The 21,200-nt window shown below is 34.9% G+C and overlaps 1 protein-coding gene across 2 annotated transcripts in view; it reads right to left on the bottom strand.

Moving 5' to 3' along the window:
• Positions 1–21,200, bottom strand: part of ASCC3 (activating signal cointegrator 1 complex subunit 3) — a 361,766-nt gene that overhangs the window by 18,065 nt on the left and 322,501 nt on the right. For both annotated transcript variants that reach the window (XM_046005036.1, XM_046005037.1), the window contains exon 37: positions 9,437–9,661. In XM_046005036.1, coding sequence (XP_045860992.1) covers positions 9,437–9,661 — 225 coding nt within the window. The remainder of the gene's footprint in view (positions 1–9,436; positions 9,662–21,200) is intronic.

Here is a 21,200-nt window from a genome sequence, read left to right as displayed (position 1 = left end):
GAAGTATAAATACCTACTCAAGTCATACACTTCCTACCCTTTATTTTTGACTAATACCATTTATGACAAAAGATAAAGCCTATTAGAACATGTTAGATGGTAACTAGACTATTGTGGTGACCATTCTGCAATGTATACAAATGTCAAATCTCTGTTTTGTACACCTGAAACTAATAAAATACTGTATGTCAATTATATCACAATTAGAAAAAAAATTCTCCTTGCTTCGGTACTAAAAAGACCCAAAAGAACAAAAAGCGTGTTAACATTAATTTGAGGGGCATAAGAGCTACATATTGTTTCCTGTGTGCAAGGGAAGAAAGGCTGAAAACAGTAGTTCCAAAGACCTGGGCATTAAGAAAAATAATGTGAAAAGGCAGCTCTTGTATTTAAGTTAGATGCAAGAATTTACAAAATCATGGAAAATTTACCTGCCAGAACACAGCTTTTAGGCACTGAATCACCTAGATTATTACCAAAGCAGGTCTCCTGGTTTACCTTTCCCTATTTCCATCAGGACAATGGAATGAGAATTCAATCTATATAAACATGTGCCTTGCTTGGTATGCAGAATATACAAAATACAGAACTTCACATGTCTGCTATCTTTTGGGGTGTTGGTAGCTCTGCATCTTGGGGCAAGGAATCGCTGAGATTGCTTATTGCTGCTAGAAGTTTTGAAGTTTCTCAAAAATAATCAGTGCGATGGACAAAGGCTGCCTTCATGGGAACCCCATTAGGTGATGGTGATTAACCAGTTGAAGAAGCCAAGAACCTAACTGAAGCAGTGTAGGCAAACTTTGAAGAATGAAAGAGAAACATAAAATGTGTGTATGTGTGTTTTAATAGTAAATCTATGTATAGGTTGCTCTAGTACAACTATACTACATTACAGGGTTGTTTTGTAATTATGCTGGCATTTCTCTTTCCCTTGGCAATTGTAGCAGCAATCTGGTCTTTCCTCTATTATTTTCAATTTTTGCAGTTTTAGGGGAGAATGTGAGGAAGTAAATGGTTAATTCACTTGTGTATCTAAAATAATATAAAAACCTTGAGAAAGAGCATAAGCAGTTGATATAAAAAAGGCAAAGAGCCTATCGACTACACACTGTAGTGTGATATAATAAAGCTATTACAAATATCAACCATATTAACAGGTTGTTCTTAGAAACTGGTTAAAGTAACTATAGACTGTTGAAGGGAACAAGAATAAATAAGGAGGAGGTGATTTGATTATACATTAAAAGGGAGTGATGAATTAAAAATATTATTCATGGTCTAGGGTGCCTGGGTGGCTCAGTGGTTTAAGCCGCTGCCTTCGGCTCAGGTCATGATCTCAGGGTCCTGGGATCGAGTCCCGCATCGGGCTCTCTGCTCGGCAGGGAGCCTGCTTCCCTCTCACTCTCTCTGCCTGCCTCTCTGCCTACTTGTGATCTCTCTCTGTCAAATAAATAAATAAAATCTTTAAAAAAAAAAAAAAGATTTAAAAATATTATTCATGGTCTAGTGGGAATTCTTGGTTTAAAAAAAAGTGGAAATTCCTGTGAAGTTCTCATATTTTAAAACAAATTCTGACTAGACCATGAGTACAATTTTTAATTCATCCTTATAGGACAAAGGGAACCTGGTGAGATATATCTTTACTACATATACCCAACCTATGCTGAAAACTCTTTCTTTTGGATGTGATCTTGGGAAAATTACTTAGTGTTCATCTGTAAAATGAGGATAATTATACTACTTCATTAGGCTAGTATAACAAATGCAATGCCAAGCAAGTAGAACAGAGCCTGGTACAAAGAAAAGTTCTCAAAAACTGTTCAGCACTATCATTGTTAATGACAGTCTGCCTTATGGGCCATCATGATATAGTGATTTTTTGGTGTGGGGTGCAGGGATAGTGTATAATTCTCCAAATAATTCTGGTCAAATTTGATATTTACATACATAAATTCCACTTTAAATTTGGAAGCAAAGCTCTCTAGATCCCTTTCTAATCAACCTGCCGTCACATGTCTCTCTGTGTGTGTTCTTTCACGAGATAACAGAATCATCTTATAGTCTTTAAAGGCACCGATGCCAAAGTCTTTTAAAATAAATATTAAAAACACACAGATATTTTGATCTATTAAATTTAGGCTGCAGCAGCATTAGCCAATAAGTCCATCTATCTTCTACCACATCTTAAAGAAGCTTTCCTAAATAACCCAGCAACCTGACCACAGAAGCGCACTAAGAAGCACACAGCTCTCTGGTTCTCAGCTCACTGAGTCAGCTCCTCCAGCCTCGGTTTTCCTTTTTCCATGAAACACCTGAAAGCATTCAGTTACTGGGAAGTTTTGCTATGAATACCAAACAGAAGGTAGTGGGAGTGACTATATCCTTATGCTGTCTGGCTCACTACTGTATTTAGATAATTTTCATTTAAATGAAGATGATTTTAAAGTTTTAGTTTTAAGTAAAAATGAAGATGATTTTAATGTAAAGACTTACAGCCCTTCTCAGAAAAGATCAGAGATAATAGAGTAGGATTTAAAATCCTGGTAATTCCAATGGTTTCAGTATGGACTGCCTTGGCAAATCACCCTTAACAAAGTTATTTAACTTCTCTGAACATCAATTTCTTTGTCTCTTGTTAAAAAAGCAGCAGAGAGCTATAATCAAAATACCAGACAATAGCAGTTCTGGCTTTGCTGTCAAATTTGGAAAATTTAGGCAAGTCAGTTTAATTTTTGATACTTCTTATTTGTAATATTCTCATAAAAGCTAAAAAAAAAATAAGTTTTCCTTTGGCACATCCAGCACAGAAAGTATGTCATTTCACTTACAACATTTTACAAATATATATTACAGTTAACACAATCAAGAAGAGGGTTTCAAAGGTGAATGGCAAGAATAATCAATTCTGTAATTACTCAATTTACAAATTAGAATTTTTTTAAAAAAATATTTTATTTATTTGACAGAGAGAAATCACAGCTAGGCAGAGAGGCAGGCAGAGAGAGAGGAGGAAGCAGGCTCCCTGAGGAGCAGAGAGCCTGATGCTGGGCTCCATCCCAGGACCCTGGGATCATGACCTAAGCCGAAGGCAGAGGCCTTAACCCACCGAGCCACCCAGGCACCCCACAAATTAGAATTTTTAAAGCAGATTTTAAAAACTGAGATATGCACAGTAATTTTTACTTGTATTTTTGTTCAGTAGGATGGAAATGGAAATACTAGTAACAGCGACATATTAAAAGGAACCATTACAAAATATCTCAAACTAAAAAAAATGACTCAAATGATCTTGATATGTAATTTCAAATGGGTACAAAAGAAAGGAGAGTGTATTCTGACTTCAAGCAGGGAAAAGGGTTACACAACTATGCCTTTCTTCTGTGAAAGATTCCCTAGGACATGGGTAGTCAAGACTACAGTGTTTCTAAATGATGGCTCATATAAATGGTATGTTTCTATAAAATAAGGGGCATAAAAAAGCTTTAGAGTAAATGACTATGATAAAGCAAGGAACAGACCTATTTCCTTGAGTCCTCAAGTCGTTGTTTAATTTATAAACAGTAACTAATGCCCTGTTCTTGTAAGGTGTTATTTTAACTCAGACACTTTTACTTTAAGCGACTTGCCTAGCACCTTATTCTAAAACAAGAGCAGAGCTGGATTTATGACAAGAGATGGTGGTACTGAGTCCCACACATAGACACAAGGTCAGGCTCATGTCCCATGAGGGCAGTAGTATAATTTTCTTTTTTTTTTTTTTTTTTTTTCCCAGTGGATTATTTTTTTTTATTTTTATTTTTTTCCATTTTATTTATTTTTTCAGCGTAACAGTATTCATTCTTTTTGCACAACACCCAGTGCTCCATGCAAAACGTGCCCTCCCCATTACCCACCACCTGTTCCCCCAACCTCCCACCCCTGACCCTTCAAAACCCTCAGGTTGTTTTTCAGAGTCCATAGTCTCTTATGGTTCGCCTCCCCTCCCCAATGTCCATAGCCCGCTCCCCCTCTCCCAATCCCACCTCCCCCCAGCAACCCCCAGTTTGTTTTGTGAGATTAAGAGTCATTTATGGTTTGTCTCCCTCCCAATCCCATCTTGTTTCAGACTATGGAAAGAACCTAGATGTCCATCAACAGATGAATGGATAAAGAAGATGTGGTATATATACACAATGGAATACTATGCAGCCATCAAAAGAAATGAAATCTTGCCATTTGCGACGACGTGGATGGAACTAGAGCGTATCATGCTTAGTGAAATAAGTCAATCGGAGAAAGACAACTATCATATGATCTCCCTGATATGAGGACATGGAGAAGCAACATGGGGGGGTAGGGGGATAGGAGAAGAATAAGTAGTATAATTTTCAATCAGCCAGCAGGGCTGCAGCTTGGCAAACTGCTTGAACCAATACTTTTTTAAGGCCAACAATATCCATGTTATCAAATGAGAGAAATAGGGTACAATTATAAAACTCAATCAGCCGCAGAAAATTTTATCAACTCTTGATTTTCTCCCCCAAATTTCCATTGGTAACCCTAATATTCTTTTCTCTTCCTGGCTTGTTTATTTTTATCACAGTCTTAAAAATTGCAGGAATGAGAGGATTTAGGATACAAAGCTGGTTGCCATCTCTTTACAACAAAACTTTTTACCAGGTGGCTTCTGGTAAAAAGTCAACTCAACATTTAAGATGATCATAACTAAAAATTTACAATACAGAAAATTCCACCACAATGTCTGACTATAGCGGAGTCATTAAATAAACTATGCAGCCATAGAAATTATGTTAAAAAAACATTTAGTGTTAAAAAATATTTAATGTTATAAATTAATAGGTTAAGATGTTTATGAAATAACGATAAAACTCTGCAAAAGAAAAAAGTGAGAGAGCAAGTATGTATATGTATAAATGTACAAAGAAAAAGAGCTTTTTGAGCTTCCATGGACAAAAAAGAACAAAACACAACTATTGTACTTTAGCTAGTAAATTTGATTTTGTAGGCAAAAGGGTTAGTGACTCTAAAATGACATCAGGAATATGCTATGATTGAGGAAATGGTAAGTATGTTTTGATTAATGAGAGCCAGATTTTTCACAGGTAGAGAAAGGAGTTATAAATTAAAAAAGAGTGAAATGAACTTTTTGGTATTGGAGTGGAATCGGAGGTATTAGAAATGAACTCACGGTTTTGTAAATACAAATGTTTTCACACACAGATATACATATGCACTGAGATAAGTAGATATGCAAATGGATATAGATGTCTGTCTACGCGCACTTACATTTCCTAGCTTTGTCCAGTGAGTAGGCCTAAGAGGCAAAGATACCCAGGGAGTGATGGAGTCAACAAGCCTGCAGATGAGTTCTCTAAACTATTCTCTAATAAAAAGAACCAGAGCTCTTTGGAAACACTGCTGATTCCAGGACTAGGACAGGGAAAGGTACAAGACAGAAGATTGCAAGGTGATGTTAAAATAATAATGTGGGCATGTCGAAGGGGTATAAAGCCAGTGTGAGAGGCCCCAGCGGTTGATGCTGAAACAATCTGTGCAGCAAAATAAATGATGGCAAAGGATTTTACCCAATAGAATCAAACAAACACGCATGAGTCTATACTTATATGAATAAATACGTGAATAAAATAAATAAATAAATAGGGAAGAACAAGTTTTTCCTTCCAGAATTCCAGGAAAAGTGGAAAGAGAAAATCAGAATAGCAATAACTGCTCCAGACAAAATTCACCAATGGAGCAGAAAATAATGTGGGAAAGTATGATAAGAAATAGGATATTTGCATAATCTCAAATCTCAAAGCATCTCCCCACAAAATATGTATTAATTGTAAATGAAAAGGCAAAGAAGTAACTACAGTGGAGTAATGTAACTACGGTGACTATATATACATATTCAATCTAATTGTGAAGAAACATGAGGCAAACCCAAATTGAGAGACAGTTCTATAAAATAACTGGTCAGTACTCTTGAAAAGGGCTAAGATCATGAAAGTCAAGAGACTAAGGAGAAATGACTACTGAATGCAATGGTGGTTTCTTCCACAAAGCAGGAAATATTTTCCAATGGGCAAAAGACAGTAACTTCAACAAATGGTGCTGGGAAACATTGAGAGCAATATGCAAAGGAATGAAACTTGAACACTTTCTTACACCATACACACAAATAAATTCAAAATGGATTAAAGACCTAAATGTAAAGCCTGAAGCCATAAAATTCCTGCACAGCCAATAACTTCTCTGACACTGATAGTAACTTTTTTCTAGATAGGTTCCCCAAGGCAAAGAAAAGCAAAAGCAAAAATAAACTACTGGGACTGTATAAAAGTAAAAAGCTTCTGTATGGTGAAGGAAATAATGAATCTAAAAGGTAATCTACAGAATGAGAGAAGATATTTACAAGTGACATATGTGATAAAGGATTAGTATCCAAAATATATAAAGAACTTATATAAACCAATACCCCCAAAACAAATAATCCAATTAAAATGGGCAGAACACATAAAGAGACATTTTTTCAAATAAAACAGAAATGACCAAGAAACACATAAAAAGATGCTCATCATCACTTATCATCATGAAAATTCAAATAAAAACTACAATGCAATATCACCTTACACCTTTAGAATGTCTAAAATCAACAACACAAGGAACAACAGATGTTGGTGAAGTTGTGGAGAAAAAGTAACCCTCTTGCACCATTGATGTGGGAATGCAAACCGATGGAGCCACTGTGGAAAACAGTATGGAGATTCTCAAAATGTTAAAAATAGAACTACACTATAATCCAGAAATCACAATACTGAGTAGTTACCCAAAGAATACAAAAACACTAATTCAAAGGATACATGTACCCCTATGTTTATAACACATATTATATAACAAATATTATCTATAATAGCAAGACATGGAAGACACCCAAACGTCCACTCATAATTGAATGGACAAAGAAGTTGTGGGGTATGTGTGTCCATGTCTTCCTAGAGAGGAAAACCATGTGCTGGTTACAAAAGGATGCCAAAATATCTGTGTTTAGTATAGCTTTACCTCCCTAATTTCTGAAAGTTTGTACTTACTCTAGTTTATGAAATATTCCTATCTTAAATGGTATAATTTAATTTTTTATGGTAATAAAAATGTTAGAAGCTAATTTTAAAACATTTAAACATTTTAGAAAAGCATAAAGAAGAAATTAAAAACCACCCACAATCCTGCTAGAGAGATGGTTACTGTTTACCTTTTGGTGGATACTATTCAGCATCTTCTCTCTAGATATATTTGTACATATAGATATAGATGTTTTACATACATGCAGAATTTACAAATGAACTTGTAAACTTTACAGCATTCTATAAAATGGAAAGATACTTAGGTTCTTTACAAGTCTTTAATTTTTAAATGATGCCATAATGTACCTCCACGTACACAGACCTATTTTCTCTACCTTAAAAACACCCTAAGTTTTTGGGAAAATTTTAAAATTGTTTTTCATTACCCAAATGTCAAATAAAGGTAAAATATAGAAAAATTAAATCTCTCATTATCTCACTCCCTTGGGAGTACTTCCCCAACACTGCTCCTCTCCCAGTCATCTCTTAGTAAATGGCAGCTCCACCCCTCCATTTGCTCAGGAGACTAGCCCTGGAAACTTCTCTGGCTCCTCACTTTCCCTAAAAACTCTTTTCCAATTCATTAGCAGATTCTGTTAATTCTGAAAATAAATAAATAAATAAATAAATAAATACAGGAAACCAGCCAATTCTAACCAGTCTCACACATATCAATATGGTCCAGCCACCATCACTTCATGCCTAGCCCTAAAGCATTCAAGGTATGAAAAGTTTCATTGATAGGGTTTCAAGAAAAACCGCATGTCATTTCCATGTAGTGTGGAAAAAGAACATCCACAATTACCTGAAAAGGCTATAAAAATACTTTTCCCTTTTCAAACTATATGTCCTTGTGAGGCTGGCTTTTTTTCATATACTTCATACTTTTTTTCATGACACATCATACGGTAACAGACTGATTGCAAAAGGAGATATATGAATCTTGCTGACTTGTATTAAGCTAGATATCAAAGATATTTGCAAAAATGTAAAATAATTCTATACTTTTCATGAATTTTCTTTATTATCTTGGAAAATAGTTACTTTTCTTGAAAAATCATGTTTTTTCTATTAACATATAATGGGTCCGTTATTATTGGTTTTAAATAACACAATAAATATTTGAGACTTTTTCAGTTTTAGTTAACATGGTAATATTCATAGATACAACCAACAGAATCACTGCAATAGCAGCTTCCCTGTCAGAGTAAAATCCAAAATCCTTAGTGGTTTACAAACTCCCTACCTGACCTGACCCCATTTTCTCTGAGAAAATAATCTCCACATCCACTTCTTTTTGACTTCATTTCTAGTGCCCCGTCCATCTTCTTTACAATGGTCTCCTTTATTTTTCTTCGACTACCCCAAGTAAGTTCCTACATGAGAGACTTGATACTAGCTTTCCATAGTTTTTGGAGTATACTCCCTCGGATAATCCTATGGCTCACTCTCTTCAATTCTTTCTTTAATGTTACCTTATAAGCAAGATAGTCCTGGAATACATTTAAAGTAGTGCAGAACAATACTTTCTTTCTCTCTATTTCCTTTATTATACTTTATTACTTAAAAAAAAACCCAACACAGTTATCACTCGACTTATATTTTTAATTGTCTTTTCCATCTCAAGTGAAAGCCCATAACAACAGACAGTCTTTTTTTTTTTTTTCTTTGACATATAATGTATTATTTGCCCCAGGGGTACAGGTCTGTGATTCGTCAGTCTTACATATCTCACAGCACTCACCATAGCACATACCCCTCCCCCATGTCCATAACCTGGCCACCCTATCCCTGCCCTCCCACCCTCCAGCAACCCTCAGTTTGTTTCCCGAGATTAAGACTCTTATGGTTTGTCTTCATCCCGATCCCATCTTGTTTCATTTTTTCCCTCCCTACCCCCACGATCCCCGCCTTGCCTCTCAAATTCCTCCTATCAGAGAGATCGTATGATAACTGTCTTTCTCTGAGTGACTTATTTTGCTCAGCATAATACTCTCTAATTCCATCCAGCGAGATTTTGTTTCTTTTGATGTAGCAGGCAGTCTTTTGCTTGTTCACTGCTATACGCTCAGTACTTAGAAAAGTAGCTGGCATTTACTTTTATTTTCAATTTTCACCTAATGGACAACTGAAATTGTAATCTTACTGCATTTATATTTGCCTTTTCCTTTGAAAGTTCTTGATTTGATTCATCAGATTTTTCTCAACAATGCAATGCTAAAAATACTTTAAATGCAAGTATATTTTATCCTAATACAGGGGGGAGAAAAGCAAAAACGATGGGAGAAAATATAGCTATTAGACTTTCATACCTGACATACTCTGAGCGCTTGGTCCAAGACTGTTTTGGTATCCGTGTCATAGTCTGGGCAGGGCAGCATGGTTCTGCTGAGGTGTGCCTGTAGTAGGAGATGTGCTTTGGTGTGAGGGCTATCAAATGAATGAGGATTTGATTCAAAGGGAAGACATTTTGCCAGTTCACTATTCATATGATCTTCATTATGTCTTACGGGCAAATCTGTGTATTCTTCTGCATCCTGGAAAACACACAAACACATATAAATACACATATATAAAATAATGTTGGATCAAAGGTATAATTAACATACTTCTTAGCTGAACTACTGACATTTAAAACGTAGTTTAGAAAAACCATAAGGTAACTAATCATGCCCTCTTAGAACTTTGCTTTATTCAATACGATTATTAATATGTAAACACAAGCTGAGGATTTTGGAGGAGGGGGGGTGGGGGGTTGGGGGAGCCCGGTGGTGGGTATTAAGGAGGGCATGTATTGCATGGAGCACTGGGTGTGGTGCATAAACAATGAATGCCAGAACACTGAAAAGAAATACAGTAAAATAAAATGGAAAAAAATATGTAAGCACAAGCTAGTAATGTACAATATATCTGAAATGCATGAATACTCTTATTTTTACAATCAACAAAAATAACAGAGGACCTGCTGGGCATCATACAATATGTTTAACACCGGGACTACAGCAATGAACCAGAAACTGAGAGTTCCTCAGGGACACAAAAGTTCTACAAAGTACAATGAATCTTATTATATGGTAAGTACAGAGTACTGAAGGGACAATCAGTTTGGGGATGTACTTATTTCAGAGAGTAAGGGAAAATTTCTTGGAAACAATGACATTTAAGAGCTATAGGATGAATGGAAGGAGTATGGCAGGGCTGAGGCAGGGAGGAGGAAGGATAAGATTGGTGAGGTAAGAAAAGGATGAAGAGAAGAATACTTAACTTAAAATTTATTGTAATAAGTTAGAGTAAAATAAAATGATTTGAAATCGAGTTTCCAGTACCACACGTAAGGAACTTAGAAGTCACCATTCTATCTTAACAACAAGTAAAAAGCTGAACAAATTGAAAGTTCAACAACTCTTTTTGGATCCATAAAAGAAAAGAGGACATGGGGCAAACTGCTGCCCCCAAGACTGGAGACACAGGTCAATATCAGGAGTCATAGCTAACAGAAGAAAATATGATTCTAATCATAAGATAATTGATTCTGAAATTCATATGGAAATGTAAAGGACCTAGGATAACTTTAAGAACTCTGGAAAGTAATAAAGTGGGAGTTAAACAAGACCTGATTTCGAGACTTTAATTGTAAAGCTTATCTAATCAAAAAAGTGTTCTAGGAAATAGTTCCAGAAATAAATACATACCTATATGGACAACAAATTTTTGACAAAGTGTAAAAGGGGAAAGCAGTGGAGAAAGAGTAGTCTTTTCAAGAAATGGTAGTAGAATCAATGGGAATCTACATACAAAACCCCCCAAAATAAAGCAAATGAAACCGTTCAATCCCTACTTCATACTGTATATAAAAAGTTCACTCAAAATGTATGATAGACCTAAATATAAAATCTAAACCTATAAAACTTCCAGAAGAAAAACAGGAGGACAATTCTGCTACCTAGGGTTAGGAAAATATTTCTTTGATAGGATAACTTAAAGCAGGATCTTTAAAAAAAAAATGATAAATTGAGCATCAAATTAAAAATATCTGTTCTTAAAAAAAAAAGACATAAAGAAAATTAAAACATAGGCCATAGACGGAAAACATCTGCAAAGCATAGATCTAATAATACAGGACTTATATACAGAATGTATAAACTCTCAAAATTCAAAGTGGGAATGCAAACATCCCAGTGAAAAACAGGAAAGATTTTAATAGATACTTTATGTATCTATTTATGTATGTATCTATATGCAATATTATTAGTTATCAGGAAAATAAAAATTAGAATGGCCAAAATTTAAATGACTAACATATCAAGTACTAGCAAGAATGGAGAAAAATTGAAACTTCTCCTACACAGTTGGCAGGAATTTAAAACGTTTAAATTGCTTAGGTAAACAGTTTCATATTTTCTTAATTTAAACATATAACTACCATGTTCCTAGTGATTTACCTAAGAGAGAAAAGAGCATATGTCCACACAAAAATCGTACACAGTAGTTCATAGCAGCCTTACTTATATAGCAAAACAAAAAAAAAAAAAAAAAAAAGAGGAAAAAACCTAAACATCCATCAACAGATGAAGGGATAAATTTTACCCATACATCCATACAATGGATCCATGCAATGGAATTTTACTCAGCAATAAAAAGAACAAACTATTGATACTTACCAAAATATGGATGACTCTCAGAATAATTATGATGAAAGAAATCAGACCAAAAACAGAGTACATACCCTAAGGATTTGCAAACTAATCTACAGAGACAGAAAGCAGATTGGTGGTTGTCTAGGTAGGGGTCAGGGTGGAAGGGGAGAGAGTTAAAGCTCACAGAGGGGAATGCGATAACTTTTGATTTGCTTTTGATAGGTACAGAATTCTTGCCTACGAAATAAAACTGCGTGATGGAATCCCTGAGGACTGTATAATTTGGAATTCAATTATATGAAACAATTAGAGTATTCTATACCTACATATGTTTTCATCTTTCCTTGCTTGACCTACAATTTCAGAAACCTGTGCCTTTACTGTATGTTGAGTGTATACTACAAGACTATTAAAAACATAATTACATCTTTATGATGAAAATTCAGACTCTATTAATAGGCAAATTCTTATTTCAAAAACCAAATGGAATAAATTCATTTAAACAAATATTTGTTGATTATCTGCCTTATGAGAAAGACATATATTATTCAACAGATCATGTAAATAAATGCAAATTTAATAAGGTGACAAGTGCTATGAAGAAGAAACATATAGAAGCATGATAGGATCTAGCCAAGGAATTTGACTGAGTTAGGAAGGTCATAAAGGAATCCTGAAGAAAAAGGCAGATAAGATACAGAGATCAGCAGATATTAACTAGATGAAGAGAGAAACGAAGTGTTCTAGGAACAGTATATACACAAAAACCCTAGAGTAGGAAGGAAAATCATGAGTTCAAGAGACTAAAAAAAAGGTCTTAAAATAACTTCAATTGATTCAATGTAGTATGCTGAAAAATATTTTATTTTATTTTACTTTTTAAAAGATTTTATTTATTTATTTGACAGACAGAGATCACAAGTAGGCAGAGAGGCCAATGTGGGGCTCGATCCCAGGACCCTGAGATCATGACCTGAGCCGAAGGCAGAGGCTTTAACTAAGCCACCCAGGCGTCCCTGAAAAAATATTTTAAATGAAAAGCTGAAATATTCTGTTTAACTGAACTAGATAAATATTTTTAAATTATGTTTCATCTTATTTTGTTTTGCATTAGTCAAAAATAGTATAGCTATTCTACACTATTTTAAATGCTATCTTCACCTTTTTGACTGCTTTGTGTAAAGATGTGTATGCTGACATATTAGCAATTAATCATTTTTGCCCCTATGTGTCATGTTGGTTTTCCTTTCATATGTCATTTCAGTTCTTTCCTGTCTGTTCTCTCTGAAGTCATCTGCTAAAGAAGGACCAGATGTACATGAAAGTTTTATTATTTTTGATTTCAGGTGAATTTTAGGACTGAAGCATCATCATGTAATGGCTGATCCATCTCAACTTAGTATCTGAGCTTCATCCAAATCCCTATCAGTGACTATCCACCTATTCCAGGCTTGCCAAATGGTTAAGAAAAAATGAACAGCAGGTAAGAACGAAGATGGTTCAGAAATCTAAAATGTGACCTTTTCCTTCAAGGAAATTAAAATTATATTGGGGGAAAATTTATATACATAATTGTTTTAAGTGTAGAATAAAATATAATTATTAAGGGAAGAGCACTGGAGTGAATTGGGTGTGCTGGAAAGTTTCCCAAAAAAGACAGTGTTGTTCTAGGCTTAGAACAATTTGTAGAAGAGGACAGAGGGAGAGTGATTCCTTGCATTCCATGTGGAGAAAATAGTATGAGCAGATCTATAAAACAGATAAGGAGAGGTCTGAGGTTTAAGCCTCAGGGATGAAGAGAATGATGATGCTATTAATAGCAGAGAAGTTGGGAACACTCAGTGAGTTGGAGCTTTCTGTCAAGCATGCAAAATACACTTAAAGAGAGGGCAATAATCTGGATAGTTGGTGGAAGTGAAGGGAGAGAAATAAGCTTTAAACCTGTTTCATGGTCTAACATTTTATTCATATTTAGATTTCTTTCTACTGTTCATTAAATACAACTTCTGATCTTCTAGCAGAAGAAAATCAAATAGTTATTTTATTACTGCAAACTGAATTCGCTCTCTAGGCTTTGGATAGGTAAGAAACAGGATTAGGCTTACAAATTATATGAAAAGTTTAATTAAAGAAAAATTATATGGAAAGTAAGAATTTGGCCTAAAAGCACTAACTGTAGTATTATCTAAGTAATCTACTCCCCTCAATACAATCTTATTCAAATTTGATTATATGCTTTACCCACCAATCCCCAGAACACACACAGAGGTAGGGAGGGAGGGAGAAACAGCGAGAGAGACAGAGGGAGACTGACCCATTAATAACAATATAACTGGGCATTTCCCAGCCTCAAATACCTCCATAAGTGTGAACATCTTTCTGTATTCCATGGTTCCAGCATCTGAAGAAGCACACGATACACACCTTCATAAAGCACGACTTCTAATGAAACCAACTCCTTCCTTTGGTGCTAAACTAAAGAAACAATGATCTGACCCAAAGCTAAAGGAGAAAGTAGTGGCGTTGAACTCACAGAGAAGGAGTATATCTAAATAGGACTGACTACTTGCAGTCATGCTTATTGTACTTTTGGGGTCATTTTCAGGTAAATTTGATCATCAGTGGTTTTTTTTTTTGTTGTTATATTTGTTTTCTTTAGAATCTAAACTCCATGTAAGACGTGATTCCACTGTTCTCCAAACCCTGCCAATCCTGCTTGAATTACCCGATTTATTGCTTTAATCCTCTGCTTCAGTAGGATTGTGAATTTGCTCACTGCCAGCAGTATCAGTATCACAAGAGTCTGCTAACAGCTGAGTACATTTTAGGCTGGAAAAAATGTTGTGCAGAAGAGAGATCTTTCTAAGTCTAATAAGGGGACCATTGGATCTTTACTGTAGACTACCCAAAGACAGTGACCTTATGGAAAAAATATGGGGATACCTTTTCTATTTTGTTTAAAAGATTTTATTTATTTATTTGATGCAGAGAGAGAGGGCCAGAGAGACAAGTGAGGGAAACAGCAGAGGAAGAAGGAGAGGCAGACTCCCCAATGAGCAAGGAGCCAGATGCGGGACTTGATCCCAGGACCCTGAGATCATGACCTCAGCTGAAGGCAGATGCTTAACCAACTGAGCCACCCAGGTGCTGCATTTTCTCAATGCATGAAGCAATCTTTCTAAACTCAGGATTCTTTAATTTCTTTGAAAAAATTATACACTTTCATTTTTACTAAAGTAAATAATATATTACCACAATGGACAAGGTCTTAATATGCTGAGTCATTTGTTTACTCAATTTTTATTCAGCGTACACTATAATTGGGTATACAATGGTAAATAAAACCAGGGGTATGACCACCTACTTTCACAAAGCTTTATAGTATAGTGAGGGAGCCTCATCTTAATCAAAATTGACCACAGATAATGTAAAATGACAACTGGACAAGTATAAGGAAGAGGAGGTTCCAATGACAGTGGGGCAGGTAAGGTATCTTTGAGGAGTTTAAGACTGGACTGAAAGAAAGCAAAAAAAAAATCCGTTTTTTAGATAAAGAAGTATGACTGATAAGGTTCAAATGTGGATTGCAAAAAGGGACACTGACACTTATTAGAGGAAAACACAAGCTAGAATGCTTACACAGAATTTATTATTTAATATATGTTTTTGATAAGCAGTGTATTTTTCATTATTAAATTTGACACATGCTTTTGATCTTGATGAAGTCCCTGAACTTTTGGGACTTCATCAAGATCAAAAGCTTCTGTGCAGCAAAGGAAACAGTCAACAAAACAGAGACAAGCCATAGAATGGGAGAAGATATTCACAAGTAACACTACAGACTGGGCTGATATCCAAGATCTATAAAGAACTCCTCAAACTCAACAACTGAAAATCAGATAATCATGTCAAAAAATGGGCAGAAGACATGAACAGACACTTCTCCAAAGAAGACATAAAAATGACTAACAGACACATGAAAAAATGTTCATCATCATTAGCCATCAGGGAGATTCAAATCAAAACCACATTGAGATACCACCAGTTAGAATGGCCAAAATTAACAAGACAGTAAACAACAAGTGTTGGAAAGGATGTGGAGAAAGGGGAACCCTCTTAAACTGTTGGTGGGAATGTAAGTTGGTGCAGCCACTTTGGAAAACAGTGTAGAGAGATTCCTTAAGAAATTAAAAATAGAGTTACCCTAATACCCTGCACTACTGGGTATTTACCCCAGGGATACTGATGTGGTGAAAACAAGGGTCATCTGTACCCCAATGTTTATAGCAGCAATGGCCACAGTTGCCAAACTGTGGAAAGAGCCAAGATGCCCTTCAACAGACAAATGGATAAAGAAGATATAGTCCATATATACAATGGAACATTATGCCTCCTTCAGAAAGGATGAATAACCAACTTTTGTATCAACACGGACGGGACTGGAGATTATGCTAAGTGAAATAAGTCAAGCAGAGAGAGTCAATTATATGGTTTCACTTATCTGTGGAGCATAAGGAATAACACGGAGGACATGGGGAGATGGAGAGGAAAAGTGAGTTGGGGAAATTGGAGGGGGAGACAAACCATGAGAGACTGTGACTCTGAGAAACAAACTGAGGGTTTTGGAGAGGAGGGGGCTGGGAGGGTGGGTAAGCCTGGTGGTGGGTATTAAGGAGGGCACGTATTGCAAGGAGCACTGGGTGTGATGCATGAACAATGATCTCGGAAAACTGAAAAAATAAAGTAAAAAAAAAATTTGACACATGCAATATTTTTGAGATCTTCAAAGGAGGTGATATTTGACTTATAAATATTTCATAAAGCATCAAACCAATAATAGTTTCTGTAGTTAAAAATTATCCATAATTAATTGACGTCTCATCAAAAGTAATTACTTCCTTTGAGGATCCTCTCCTTTCCTGCTTCCAGTGTTTGAATTAAAGGGGAACCTGAAAAATGTAGTAAGTAATTAATCCCCTTAGAAATGTTGTAGGTCGTGAGGGTGGGATGGGATGGTGTGAGGTGGTAGAGAAAACACTGCATCTGGGAACTGATAGAACAGGTGGATTTTCAGCTCTGCCATTTACAAGCTATGTGACCCTCTGAAAGTAACTAAACCTACCTAAACCCAAATCCCTTACCTTAAATTGGGATTTGGTGGGAAGATTCCGTGTGACAGTGTTCATGAAACACTCAAACACTATACGTCTTGGTATAAATGTTAGGAATTATGATAATAATGATCCCTACATCTGATACCACATAGGATGTTAGCTGAAGTTAAAGATCCAATTATTTGAGTTTTGTTCTACAGTTCTCAGTTGTAAATCTTTGTTCACAATTATGTAAATATACTTCACTAAAATAACATTTAATTAACTCGCTTTTAAAGATATCATGATTCTTAAATATGATTCAAGGAAACAAATTTTTTTTTTTTTTTTTTTTTTTACTGATGCTGTACTAGTAGTGGCACCTTCATTTCATCCAAATAATCATACAATTTTTATGTAATTGTGTTACAGAAAACACTGGTTCTTTGAAAGACAATGTTCTCATAATACAAGAGACAGTCAAATTAAAGATAAAATATTCAGGAATTGTATCCTCTTGAACCATAAATTTGATATTGCAGGCTTTAATCTCCAGTCTCCAATTAGGTTTCTTTTAAATCCATATTAATTAAATGTTCACAAAATCACATCAGTGTGTGATAAGGAAATATGCTCTTTTCAGTGTACCTGGTGAGCTAACTCAAAATATTGTGGAAAGACAGGGAAAAGGAATGAATGACATAAATTACACACCTGGTGCAACTTTTCCAAAGAAGTACTACCGTTACATTACTCTGAAACCCTACAGTATTTTCGACTTAAAATTCAAGTAGGCATATGGTGGCTGGGTGATGGACATAGGGGAGTGTGTGCTATGGTGAGTGTTGTGAATTCACAGACCTGTATCCCTGGGGCAAATAATACATTAAATGTTAATTAAAAAAAAAAACTTTAGTGCTATGAATTCCAAGAATAAAATTGTAAATATGGATTTCAAACTTGTTAGAATAAATAAAGAATATTCTTGGTATATAATTCTGTGTGCATGTGTGTTTTGATTATGGACTGGACAAGCAATCTGAAATGAAGACTGACTGAAGACAACTGCTACTTAATCCTCATTTTCTCTGCCAGACCCTCCTGTAAAAACCATGATCATTTATTCCTGTAATTCCAGTTCACAATTTTTCTAAGCTCTTTAGAATGTGGTGGCATGTTTGTCTCACCACTTTACTTGGCTCTTAGCTCCTTCAAGTATTTTATTTTAGATGTTTCAGAATACTTAGAAAGGAGATTTCGTACTTAGTTTAGATTGATTAGAAAAGCAGCAATCCCAGGATCAGCAGAGAGAGCTAGTAAAATAATCAAAATCCCTGCTTAAAAACAAACAAGCACACAAAAACCCTTTTCTAGCCTCTTTTTCCTCAGTAGGACACTCTATTTACCTCCAAATTACTCCTCTAATTTTAAACAACTTGTCTAGTTAATTTCCTGTGTGTGATCACTGACTACGAGTGAGGTTCATTTTCTTATCTACATCATGTAGGTAATTAAAGGAAATTGAAAGTGGGCAGTGAAGCTTTTATGCAACTGGGATTGAAGCTGAATGGAGGGCAGCAAGGTCAGTGGAGTCCATTATATTTTTATGTGAGAGGCTGGTCTGTCTGCCCTGTCCTTGTTTATTTAGCAGAGGCTGGACAGGCTCCTAACTGCAAATCTATGTCTCTGATTTGCCCAGCTGTCCTTGTATAAAGACATCTTCCCCTGCAAATGTTAAATGACAGTGATTGACAACCTATGATGAACTCTGCTTGCAACCCCCTGCTACTGTTTTTAGATTGCAAAAGAAAAAAACAGAATAAAGAAACATCTTTCATAATCACATCAAATGGGCCCTGCTGTTCACTCAATAGTTTTTATTTTGTTTGCCTTGTCACCACAAATCTCAATCTGTTCTACAAATGCCATAAACTCACCTACTCCACATAAAGTAAAAAATTTTTTAAAAAGTATCTAAAGCTACCATATTTTGCTTATATATTTGCACTCATTTAAGTTTACTGAGAATATATACTCTTACATAATGGTTTGTTCACACCATCTTATCCCTAACTACTTTGCTTGTTCTCCTAAGAACAAGGCATATCTATACTGCTGAGAAATGTCTTTCAGTGATTGGCCGGCACCTGGGTTTAGTTAGGGTTCTGGCAGTTTAATTCAATATGTAAGTCTTATGTATCCTTGTGGCTCTTAAGTACACTGGCTGTACAGCTTATGTTTTAGATTTGTTAAAATAAGAAGCTTATTCCAATCTACTTCGGCTTTTTCTTTAGTGACCGTGTAAGTGGATATTGTTTGTGTGGGTGTGTGTTTACAGATATATATATATTTTGCTGTACTTAAGCAAATTGCAGAGGTAAGAAACAGCCAGAATGGGATCATGTTTGGCTTGTACAAGTGTTCCTAAGACTAAACTAGTACTTTTATGTCATTGCACACATCGCTGCCTACACCGAATCAACTAGCAGATAAGTGGGGATGGCAACCTGATCAATGTGAGAGACTAAAGAAGCTTTATGTGTAACTTAATCTCTGTCATGGGAACAGTAAAACTTATAAAGTTAATGAGTTCTAGACTTTAAGTAGCACTTGATTAATTTGTAACATTCTGAGGCGTTAAAACAAACCAAAATTAGTTTCTCACATTCCAGCGCTGTCTTTTGGCCACTGACGCTGTAGGAAAAGCATTTCAGTAAATTTCCCTCATAGGAAGCCAGTTTAATTTCTGGGCCCTTCTGAAATATTAATTAATTGTATATTATACATTTTATAACAATATTTGAAAAATTATCTGGCATTTATCCAGCCAGGTTCAGATACATTAAGGAATAAGAAAACATGCCTCATTTTTATCTTTATTACATCAGATTACCTATTCTTCAATCATTAATACATTAAAAAACTATGTGTGATATAACTTGTTTTTGAAAAACAATTATATATTATTAGTTTCTAATACTTGTGATCTGTACTTTTATTAAAATTATTCAAACTGATTAAATCATTTACTACTACATTAAATAAATCTCTAAATTAAAAGACTGCTATAAGCTAGACTTATCTAGAATTTATAATCACCTCAAAATTCAGTAAAATGTATACTAGGAATGAACTTAAAAATATTCTTTGTTAAAGAAAAAAGTAAAAAAAAAAAGCCCTTGGTTATAAAAGTTATTGGAAAATGATAAAATTAAGATCTAGTTAATTAAGCAATAATAAAATGTCCAGTATATACATGATTTGGTTCACTCAGATAAAGTATCAAATAATTTTACTGTATGTAGGTAGCAAAAATGTAAATACTGAAAGATATAATTGTTAATACTTATGCGTCAATGTATGTCTCCTTTCAGGGCTTATGTAAGTATATGTGTCTGATTATTTGTATCAAGATCTGAAACTTATGGACTATGTTTGGCCTTCAACCAATTAAGGCAAGCACAGAATCACTTGCCAAAAATAAATATGAACAAGAAACAACACCTTATTCCTTCTGTTGTAAAAATGACAACCCGTTGACAACTGGATTTTAAGGGATCTTTCAATAGTGGGTACCAGTAACTTTGTTGTACTTAAATTAATTTCAGTGGTAAGAATTCCATCAGAAACTTCTATTTCCCAGGATTTATAGCTAAGTCCTTAAAAAATTTCTCTTTGATGAAACTTGAAAAAAATTCCTCAGTTTTGGAGGATGTAATAAAAAAGTCTTATAGCTTAACAATGTTTAGATACTTTTCTTTTAAAAAATAAAAATCTTGAGGCTATCCTGTTTGAATCCTAAAAGAGAGTAAGTGAGATTAGTAGCAAAATGTAATAATTGTGTTTAGTTAAATATCACACTTTGCAATCTATCTTTAAAAGCTACACAAACTTTCTTATTACCTTGTTTCTGCCTTTAAAACTTCATATATTTATTCGAGTGACTTCCTTTATAATTTGCCTTTCTATAGGCTATGAGAGTATATCAAACATAAAACAAACATATGAAAACACTAAAAATACATATATATAACCTAAGGTGGAAATACTAAAACAGTTCTATTTAATGTCTATGAAATATTCTTCCAGGAGTTAAGCAATACATATAAAAAAGTTAAACAAATCTACAAATGAAATATCAAAATAGGCCAGTATACAAGAAATAATCATAATGTAGGAGTGATTGACAAATGAATGAAACAACTGCTGTGTCATGAACTTAGAAAAAGTAGTAGTAACTACTAATTCTGAATTAGGGAATATTTTAAGAGAATCAAGATGGATGGATGAATGTTAGACACATTTCAGGTGGGAATCATAAGCAAAGGTGCTGAGTATATATCCAG

The sequence above is a fragment of the Meles meles genome, chromosome 5 (genome assembly GCF_922984935.1).
Source record: "Meles meles chromosome 5, mMelMel3.1 paternal haplotype, whole genome shotgun sequence".
NCBI classification, from domain to species: domain Eukaryota; kingdom Metazoa; phylum Chordata; class Mammalia; order Carnivora; family Mustelidae; genus Meles; species Meles meles.
The sequence above is the reverse complement of the archived record's forward strand: the minus strand, read 5'-3'. Positions and strand labels throughout refer to the sequence as shown.